Here is a 10684-nt window from a genome sequence, read left to right as displayed (position 1 = left end):
TAACAGGAGAAAAGTCAATTTTCTGTGAGGAATGATGTATAATTCTCAACCTTTCCAAGGGCATGTGTTGCAAGAGAAAAGGTATACAATGGTTTTTCAAAATGGTAGAATGAAAGTCACAATATAAAAGAAAAGTACATTATAAACATAGTAAAATGGAAATAATTAATTACAATTAAAACACAAAAGCTTCTGCCAAAATTAGTATCCTAAAACATGTTATATAATTCAATCAGCTGCAGAATAACTGTTGACATGTTAAATTTCATACATACTTGACTTTCCACTTGAAATAATTTCTTCTTTGAGGCCTGTGTCTCATCCAAATTAATGTGACAACGTGATGTACCTTCCGGTGGAGACTCTAATGTAGTTAATTTTTTAAGGGAATCAGCTACTTCTCGTTGAAGTTGTCTCACAACCACCCGATAAAATATTTTTGTTACTGATTTTATTAATTGCCTTATTATTAAAGTATGTTAATACTATTGAACTCTAACGTACCTACTTTGAAAACTATCACCACACACATTAATTCACCTTCTTTTCATCACATGTACACACTTTTATTTATTACTGAATTCAGTGAGGAATGCAGAATGTGTTATCTTCCTGCCTAATTCGTATTCTTACTTACGCAACAGACTCATCCCACCATTCAATCATCTTAGAAGCTCAACTCAACCTCAAAGTTCCTAACATATTTAATCACCTGTTCAAATCCTTCTAACAGATTCCTATCTCAGAGTAAAAGTAAAATTCCAATGACCTTTGAGGCCCTAGGTAAACAGGCCTCTACCTCCCTCTCTGACTTCAAGATACTAAAGGCAGCTATAGTATCTTTGTACTGGACAAAGTTATATTCAAATGATAGTCATTGAGCTTTGAAATAAAAATTATGAGTTCATTATTAATAAAAATATTCAAAGTAAACTATAAATTCCAGTGGGAAGACTAAACCAAATACGGTTTTGCTAAAATTTACCACATTTATCCAAAATATGATTTTATAACAAGTAGGTGCCCTTAAAACATTATGTGGTCATAAAAATATGTAATTTGACATATTTTCAGATTTGTTAATATGAATAACAACAAAGCTATACCAACTAAAATATATTAAAAGCTACTTAAAGCAAGGTATGACAAGACACAGCAATGCACTTCAGTTCATCTGGGAAATCTAGAATTAAGTGTCAAAGAAAATCACTTAATTAAATTGTAATTTGAAAAGACTCATTTCAGGTGTAAACATTTCCATTTATACCTTCATCACGGTCTTAACATGTGGCAACATAAAGACATTAAAATTATTATTTAACCAGTACAGGACTATCTACCTGAAAATATGACTCTGTGCCTAATACAATTTTGCAGGTGACACAATGTCTTTTCTCAAAGTAAATCATGTGTCACCTCTACCTTTTATTTCCTAGAAACAAGGTATGCTTCTAAGCTGATGGAGTAAACACATTTTGCCTTTTATGTTTTCTTATTAAAACAGCTTTGTTGAAATATCATTTACATACTATATCTGTCTCTACAATCCAACTTTAGAGCATTTCCATCACTGCAAGATCCCTCACACCCTTTAGCGGTCATTACCAGCTTCCAGCCCCAGCCCTTCGCAAACAGTAATCTACTTTATGTCCCTATACGTTTCTCTTTTTTGGATGCTTCACGTAAATGGAATTATACAATATGGTAAACACACTTTTCATCTATTGATTTTTATATTCAACTAGGTTCAACATGTATCCAGAACCAAATGTTTACATTTTCTTTCTAGAAGTTTGAAAATATTTCTCTTCCTTGATACTTACTACTCTCTCTGCTTTCTCTCTCTCATATCGAAAGAGACTTTCTTTTAAATGATCATAGTCATTCATTAGCTTCTTATTTTTCTCTTGGAGCAGGAGGTCTTTCTTTCCACTCTCAATAGAACCTCTTTGGATATTAATTACTTTCTCTTTACGATCCTCTTTCTGATGAACATCATCTAGTTGCTGTTCAAGCCACAGATTTTCACGCTGGAGTTGACATATCCCTTCTTCCACACAGTTCCACTCTCCAGTGGAATTACTCACTTTAGCTTCTGCATTTTGATACATCTCTTTCATTTCCTTTATTTGCTGCTGGGTTTGGCTTAGGTCGTTTTGTAGAGTTTCTAAAGCCAATGACTTTGTTCTGAGAGTATCTCTTGTCTTACGGAACTTATCTTTTAAGGTATTGAATTTAATTTGCGTTTTAGAAAGTTGTTCAGTGAGAAACTCATTCTTATCTTCAACTTCGGAGACATCAGAACTCATTTTTTCTTGCACAGAAATGTCTTGTGTGTTCTGTAAAGTAAGTTTTAGGTTTCTTTCTGTTTTCACACTTTCACTGTGCTTACTTATAACAGCAGCCAGTCTAGACTGATAAGATTCAATTTCAGCTTCCAGTCTTGCCTTGCTTTCTTTTTTCTTCAGCAGTTCGGAATTGAGCCTTTTATTCTCAGCTTTGAGATCATTCAGCTCTTGTTGATCCTGGAATGCTGTTTTTGTTATTTCCTCATTGAGTTTTATACTCTTTTCAAGGGCAGCATTTCTTTCTTTAACAATTTTAATGTCCTTAAGATATTCATTTTCTTTTTCCAAGTTGTCATTTTTCATTGTGAGTATTTCCTGCCTGAGTATAGCAATATCTGTCTTCAAAATGCAATTTTCATCCATCAGATCTTCCGTTTCTTCATGAGTATGAAAATCCTAAATAAAATAAAAGAAAGTTTTAGCTAGTACTCCATAAAATAACATATCGTGATTACCTCTGAAGCTAAAGAATAACCTGCACATCCGTACACTAAAAAGTTTACTGTCAGTGGATATCCAACAGGAGAAAAAGTTGAAGCAAAACTTTGAACCTTGTAGAGCATAAATTCCAAAAAGTTCAGAAATTTATTTAAAGTCAATGAGTTCATAAAAGTAAACACACACACACGCACACATGCACACCAGAGAATTTGTAAGAATATCAGAATTGGAAAAGCCTTTGCCTGAATTACAACAAACCCAAAAGCATAAATTAAAGCATTAACAAATTTGACTAAATTAAAATATATCAAAAAATGCATTTACACTTTGATATCTAACCCTTACACCACCCTATAGTAAGAACCTTAGTTCACACATATTTGGACAGATAAAATTTCCCAAAGTTATTACAGTTCTGTTTCCCAGATAATATTCTATTGCAATTTGACTCTTTTAACACTTCTATAGTCACTTATAAGAATTACACTTACTAAGTCATAAATCTAGACATTATACTAGTCACTCCTATGTACATTCATTGATGAACTCCTCTAGTTACTATAATTTTGAAAAAGAAAGGTTAAAAATATAAGCAAGCTACAGGATTTTCCCCAGGACTTCTGAGTCTATTTCTAGTTCTCCAACAGATCACAGTTACTTCTGTGGTGTAATTATATCAATACAAAATAAAACTTTTATTTTAAAACACCAACGGTAAATAAGATAAAATTTATAGAACTCTTCTTAGAATATCATGAGATTATTTGTGATTGCAATAATTTCTGTTTCTTCTTTATTTTATTTTAGGTACGGTAATCAATATGAAATAGGGAAGTACAAGGAACAATTTTACTGGGAACAACATTTTTATCAATAGGTTATCACTAAGTATACATTATGGCATGTTATTGTTTGCAAAAGCACTTGGTAATAAAATAATATCCTATGTGGATGCCAAGACTTATAATAAATATTAATAATTGTACCTGTAAGTGTCATCATTCATTTTTAAAAGTGAGATAACATTTCTGATTTGTTTTAGACCTATTAGAGTATATATTAAATCAAGTGGATATTATAAGTAAAATTGATAAATAATGTTTAAAATATAGAATTTTTACCAAAGATTGATTTACCTGACTTGGAGTATTTCTTGCAGTTTTTGGTTTCATCTCTAGTGACTGAACAGTCGGTTCAGGTTGTTTTGCTTCAACTTCTTTCTTATGTTGTTTCTCTTTCCTTTCTAATTCTTCTCTATTTTTTTTGTACAGCATATTAACATTTATTTTTTCTTCATTTTCCTGTTTGAAGGTGCATCTGCAGATAAAGACATTTCTCTTAAAATGCATTTTGTTAAAAAATAAAGAGCTCATCTCTGCAGATGTTGTTTATCATCCTAATAAAACTTCCATGTTCTGGATTATTTTTCCTTTGCAGCTCTCAGATTTTTAATTTCTCACTTCAACATCTTCAAAAGAATGCATATACTTGAAAAGTAGTAAGGAAAGGATATTCAGCTAAAGCTTCTGTTACTAGTCACTCTAGTATATATTATAAAAAAGGATACTGGAGATTATTCAGTAAAGTTACAAGTTCAAAATTACCTTTTTAAATCACACAATCATAATTACTCCCTTATTAGAAAAGATTGTTTACGATCAACTACATTTTTAAAGTTACTATTTATTGACAAGTGTCTAAGTTCACTAGAAATAAATTTTCATCTTTATGAAATATTGCAGGTACCTCTCCAAATGACTGACAGAGTAAGATGGCACCTTCAGCTGTCCCTCACACAAACTATATCTGCAGATGACTGTCAGCCAAAACTAGGCTAAAGAGTCTAACATCTGTTACCCCATATTTTTTATATTACTTTCTAAATACTTTCAATTCACCTTGTTATTACATAGATTTTATATATTTATTAACCTATTCATTATGTGTAATATATAATTAATGTCCTTAATAAGTGTGTGTATGTTTACACAAGTTTTGTTTTCTTGTGAAATCTAGTCCCAGAAATGGAGTTGTTGAGTTAAAGGGATGTCGGGTTATTTGAATTTTTGATTCAAAGCACTAAGTTGCCCTTCAGAAATAATTTACCAATTTCATATACCAACGGTGTACGAGAATGCGTTTTTCCTCACATACGCCAACACTGGTAATTACTTTTTAAATATCAGCATGACTTTTAAAAATATATCTTATTTTATGTTAATTTGCATTTTTCTGATTACCAGGCAGGACTAAATATCCCTGGTAAAAATATAAAACTTGTTAATCATAAGGAATATTAGTCCAAGTTTGCATTAGTTTATAGCACAATGACAATTACCTCCTGTTAAATACTGCTACAGGCAGCCAGGCACGGTGGCTAACTCCTGTAAACCCAGCATTTTGGGAGGCCGAGGTGGGCAGAACATCTGAGGTCAGGAGTTCGAGACCAGCCTGGCTAACAGGGTGAAACCCCATTTCTACTAAAAATACAAAAAATTAGCCAGGCATGGAGGCACATGCCTGTAATCCCAGCTACTAGGGAGGCTGAGGCAGCAGAATTGCTTGAACTCGGGAGGCAGAAGTTGCAGTGAGCCGAGATCACACCATTGTACTCCAGCTTGGGAAAGAAGAGAGAAACTCCATCAAAAAAAAGAAAAAGAAAAAAAAATCCATGCTCTAGGCTTACCTATCACGCTCTTCCTTCAGCTTCTTGGGAAACTGCTGAGGATGCATTTCCCCAGTCTTTCTTTGTTGGAGTAATCTGTCAGCAGCAGCTGTGCGATCACATAGATTTTCTGATACTGGTATTTTTTCACTTTTGTTTGTATTATTTCCTTCTTTGACCTTTAATAAAAGTAATATAAATAATAATTGTTATTATTTTATTCAATAAAAAGAACATTTTCCCCTGATTTTTTCACTTGATTCAGGTTAAATGTCACCATTTTTATCATAAAAGTATTTTGTGTTTACTTTAATTTTATCATTGTACATAATGATTATAATTATAAGGTACTCATCATTTTACCATTGAAATTTTTGCCAAATCTGCTTATTTCTGTTTGAGTGAACAGAAGAATTTTACAAAATTTCAAAAAGGACTCTTCTCCATTTTGTGCTTTTATTCCCGTCCACTCTTTGCTGCCTGATATAAATTTTTATGCTATCTGACTGGCAGAAACAGAGAAATAAAAAGACACAGGCCTAACATATGTCTTCTGTCTTTACCACCTGGATGTTACATGAAATAGCCAGATGAAGAGGATGTGACCTTGTGGGGCTTCAGGAACAGTAAAGAAGTTTCCCTTTTCTGCACTAAGCTATTCTTTTCCCCACTGTCTTTTATCTCTCTCTCTCTTTTTCTTTTTTCCATTTGAATCCTGGGATATCAAAAAAGTAAACGTGCTCCCTGAAGGATGGGAACCAAAGTTTGCCACAACACAAGAAGCAGAGTGAAACTGCTGAGTTTCTAGTGCAGAATTCTGGAAAATGCAATGCTTCCCAGATTTCACATTCAATTACCACAAAAGTTGATAGGTGGAATGTATATGGTCCAGTTATCAACTTTAGCCCCATTATCTACTGATAATGGGAGTCAAACCAACCAAGACCTATTAAATGTTTCATCCACATCTCCTAAGGTGGCATTCACTAGCATTTCATGGCACCAAATAACATGATACAACTCTATATTGCTGAATTACATAAAAGACCAATTTATCAAATTAGTCAGATATATTAAAAGTCTAACTTGAGCAAAGTAATTTAATGCCTCAGAGGGTGCAAAAAGCCTCATGTGCTTTTACTTTGAAAGAAGAAAATCTCTATCTTTAGAACACAATGTACAGAACTCAACTTCCTACTAAAGAGTCAAAGGTTAAATTTTTGGCTGATAAATGATGCTTCTTATATGATCAAAATCATACATGCCAAAACTTACTATACTTTATTAAACAACATAAGGTCTGATTCAGCAGAAAAATTGGAAACTGGTGATTTTTAAAAATATGTGGAAGTATATATCTGTTTTCAAAAGTATTTGAAATAACCATGATGGGACTATAAGTTCAAACAGTTTGAGCTAAGCAGATAAACTTGCAGGCATGAAAACACATTAAACAGACTCATTTGGCTGGGAATATTCATTGCAACTCTCAAGGCGAGATGTGTTTTTGTGGCTCATCTCAGTCATTGCTTCCCTCTCATTGTATTCCCATTCTATTAATAAATAAATGTAGTTCATCTCTAAATGAATACAGAAAAAAGAATCTGGAATCTAGAGCTTATTTCTTTAGCAATTTCTTTATGTTTATCTGGTTCAGAAGGTTCCCTTGGTATATGGCTGAATTAGTTTCCCAGCCCATATGCCACTTGGAAGACTGAGAGTGAGACTTAGGTTGATTAATGAACAAACATTATGAGAACATTCTCCAGAAGCGTTATTTAGATAGCAGAACTAATCTACTTTGACACATAATTACACATTTAGATAACCCCGCTGTAACTGTACGCATGAGATTTTCTTGAATAGAAAATTTGACTAAATCAAATAATTGATAAAGAGAAAAAAGAGAAGCAGCAAGTGAACCTCTGTCTTTTTGAAGTTGGACTTTCTCTTTCTCCAAAGCCGGGAACTCTACTTGTAACATGCCTATCTCATTCTTAAACCTTGGAATATCTTGCTGTAAGTCTCCTAGCTATATTTTTGATGTTTTTTCACTATGTGGCAGAGAATAACTCACATTTTATAATTCAAGATTCCTGCTTTTGTAGTTGTTAGCACTGGGATTGTCATATGGTGGCTTCTGGAATAAGCACTGTATTGGTTTTCTGTTTTTAGAAGTGTCTGTAGCAGCAGAAATACTGTAGCTTTCTATCTGAATCATATGCTTCATTTCTTTGGAGTGGGTAAACCACAAATCAAAAAGACTTTCAGGATCTCTAGACTGAGGCCAGTACCTAATGTCTAATTTCCAAAGAGTGGTATTCGGGTTTATATTTTTTGCTATTTGCATGTCAAACTCTTAATCATCTTTCATTTCAATAATAATTACTAGGTTCCTTAATTTTTTGGTGTCTGTATCATTAAAAATTTTTTCTTCATCTGTGTTAGAAACAAACTATGTGTCTGGTTTGTTATCATTTTTATAGTCTGATTTATTTTCATTTAAATGAAGCTTAGAAGATGACTGGTAAGTATATTTCAGGTACCTGGAGTGGGAATGGAATGAAAGACATTTGTCACGGGCTTCCTCTGTTCAGGTGCTGCCTGGAATGCCACAGAGTTAGACCCTCCAGATGCATCTTCCTCCTCACAATCATGGACATGACTCATCAGATCAGAGGGCACTCCTTTTTTGTTCATCCCTCTTTAGAGTTACTATGTAGAAGCTCTGCCTCAGGGCAAGCAATACTTTTGGAGTTTTCAAAACTTTCACCAATATTCAGCTTGAACTTGTTTGTAATGAATATTAAAGAAAGTCCTGAATATACAGATAGATTCCCGTTATCACAATTCTCACCCAGTTCTGGTTCTTGAGACCTTTTTTTTGGCAGGTGCAAAATGGAAAACAAATTTGCTTGTTTTGTTTCTCAGTTACTGTGTTTTCTGTTGGAGTACATGTTTTAAAATTGGCTTTAATCAAGTACAAACAAAGAAATGTTAGAAAATAATTAAAATTTAACTGATACTTAATCTATGTGTCGCTACTCTTATATGATGGGATTGTAACAAAAATGTGAAAAATAATTTGCCTTGGCTTAACATAGGAGAGAAACATGAACTGGCAAGCTGAACTCTCTGTGTTTGTTTGGACTGAACTTAATTCATTATGTGTTAAATCTACCAGAAATGAATTCAAAGATAGGTAGTATTATAAAAGATTCCTCTCTTACAAAGATTTTACCTCAGCATACCAGAAAGAGTGAGCCCCTACAGTGCACGTATATTTCTGAAGATTAACTAGAGACTAGGCAAACACTCAATTATTGAGAGCCAAACTGAACACCACTAAGAAAGAGAAGCAAAATTTTAAATTCCAATTCAAATGATATACTATGATAGTGTTATGTATCTAGATAGATTTTCTCCTTATATCCACTTCTAATATATTTTAAGTTCCACTAGTGATAGTGGATGGATTTTTTAAATTGTAGGAATATTTACTATGTATTTATGTTGAAATAAAGTTATTGTTTGTACCCTGACACCAAAAGTCCCATTCTGCAAGGTAGGATTCTCTTAATAGGCAACTGGGTTGACTTTTATGACCCCATTCACTTCCTGAACACAGACACTGAAGTCAACTGGTGACCACAAAACAGAATAAATCTTTAAACTCGACACTGATGACCAGCAATATAAAACTGCAACATTTGAACCACTGGCAATGATGACTCCTTTAGCACTAGTTTAGCTCAATGGCCATCATGGTTAAATTGTTCATAATTTCTATTCCTTAGTAATATGACTCAATATTTCATGTTACCTTCTGTATTAAGAGTAAGGTTATAAAAATAAAAGAAGATTTCTTGCCTCAATTCCAAGGGTAAAGACAACTATGAATTACTAGAGATAGTAAGAATATCTTAGGTTTTGTAACAGGTTAAAATGTTTTAAAAATTGAATATAAAATTATGATCCATTTGATTCTAAAGGTATCTTCTAAAAGGTCATGTCATTTGGTCTATGCTTTCTTACTAAAGCAAAAAAAAAAAAAAAGAAAACAATGTTAAACAAGAAACTTAAATTTTTATATACCTGTGGTTGCTTCTTTTCACTTCTTTCACGCCTTTCTTGCTCCTCCTCTGAAGCCACTAGTAAGGCTTGTTCTGTTGACAAATTCATTGGTTTAGTTCAAATGAACTAAGAACAGTTAGATAAAGACTATAATCTTTACAAAAATAGAGAATAAAATTTCTTTGTATTATATATTTTGAGAGTTTAAATGAAGCTTAATGTTTACTGAAATATTTACTTCTTTAAGAAATACTTCTCATTATCCAAAACTTCAACAAACCACTTGGGGAGACACTAGGTATCACCAGGTTCAAGCCATACAAAATCTCAGGGTCACTTACAAATTGTTCCACCCAATATAAATAAACAAAGCTGTTGCAAACAAAACAAATTTTGAAATGCAGTCAAAATATACAATGTAACACTTTACTATAATTCATAACAGTATCTTTTTACAACACACTCATTGAGTTGGCAGTTACTAATAATTTGCAAAATTGTCGTTGTTTATACCTTAATTAGTGTTCACCCCATTTTTTACATCACAAATGTTTTCCCCTACTATTCTGAAAAATTTATTTTCATCTTTTAAGACTCAGAATGTAGGCTGGCCATAGTAGCTCACATCTGTAATCCCAGCACTTTGGAAGGCCACAATGGGAGAATTGCTCAAGGCCAAGAGTTTTAAGGCCAGCCTGGGAACCATATAACATTGACTCTACAAAAAATTAGACAGGTATGTTGATATGTGCCTGCAATTCCAGCTACTCAAGAAGTTTAGGTGAGAAGATCCCTTGAGCCCAGGAGTTTGAGGTTGCAGTGAGTCTCGATCACGTCATTGCACTCCACCCTGGGGCATAGAGTAAGAACTTGTCTCCAACAACAGAAAAAGAAAAAGAAAAAAGGCTCAGAATGCTGTGTGAAGTCTTCCTTCATTCTAGCTGTCTTTCTCCACACACACGTGTCTGCTTCATGGGCCTCCCTTAGTACTTTGGCAATTTTTCCAGTGTCACTTTACCACCTGAACTGCACATCATGTCTTTACTTGTTGATCCCCTTTGCTGCTAGGTTGTAGAGGACAATCTTTTGAATCATCTTTGTATAAACAGTCTTAACTTTACTAAATAATTAGTTATTGAGTCCCTGCTATGTGTTA

General features: G+C 33.3%; 1 protein-coding gene across 1 annotated transcript in view; it reads right to left on the bottom strand.

Annotated features, from left to right (window-relative positions):
- Positions 1–1772: 1772 nt before the first annotated feature.
- The window catches only part of LOC144331544 (putative ankyrin repeat domain-containing protein 20A2), an 82478-nt gene continuing 73566 nt past the window's right edge, over positions 1773–10684 (bottom strand). Inside the window, exons 12-15 of the mRNA XM_077949109.1 lie at positions 9550–9620; positions 5476–5633; positions 3926–4106; positions 1773–2744 (exon numbers count right to left, since the gene is read on the bottom strand). Coding sequence (XP_077805235.1) covers positions 1773–2744; positions 3926–4106; positions 5476–5633; positions 9550–9620 — 1382 coding nt within the window. The remainder of the gene's footprint in view (positions 2745–3925; positions 4107–5475; positions 5634–9549; positions 9621–10684) is intronic.

This window comes from Macaca mulatta, chromosome 10 (assembly GCF_049350105.2).
Source record: "Macaca mulatta isolate MMU2019108-1 chromosome 10, T2T-MMU8v2.0, whole genome shotgun sequence".
Taxonomy (NCBI): domain Eukaryota; kingdom Metazoa; phylum Chordata; class Mammalia; order Primates; family Cercopithecidae; genus Macaca; species Macaca mulatta.
Note: the sequence above shows the minus strand (reverse complement) of the source record. Positions and strands in the feature narration are given on the sequence as shown.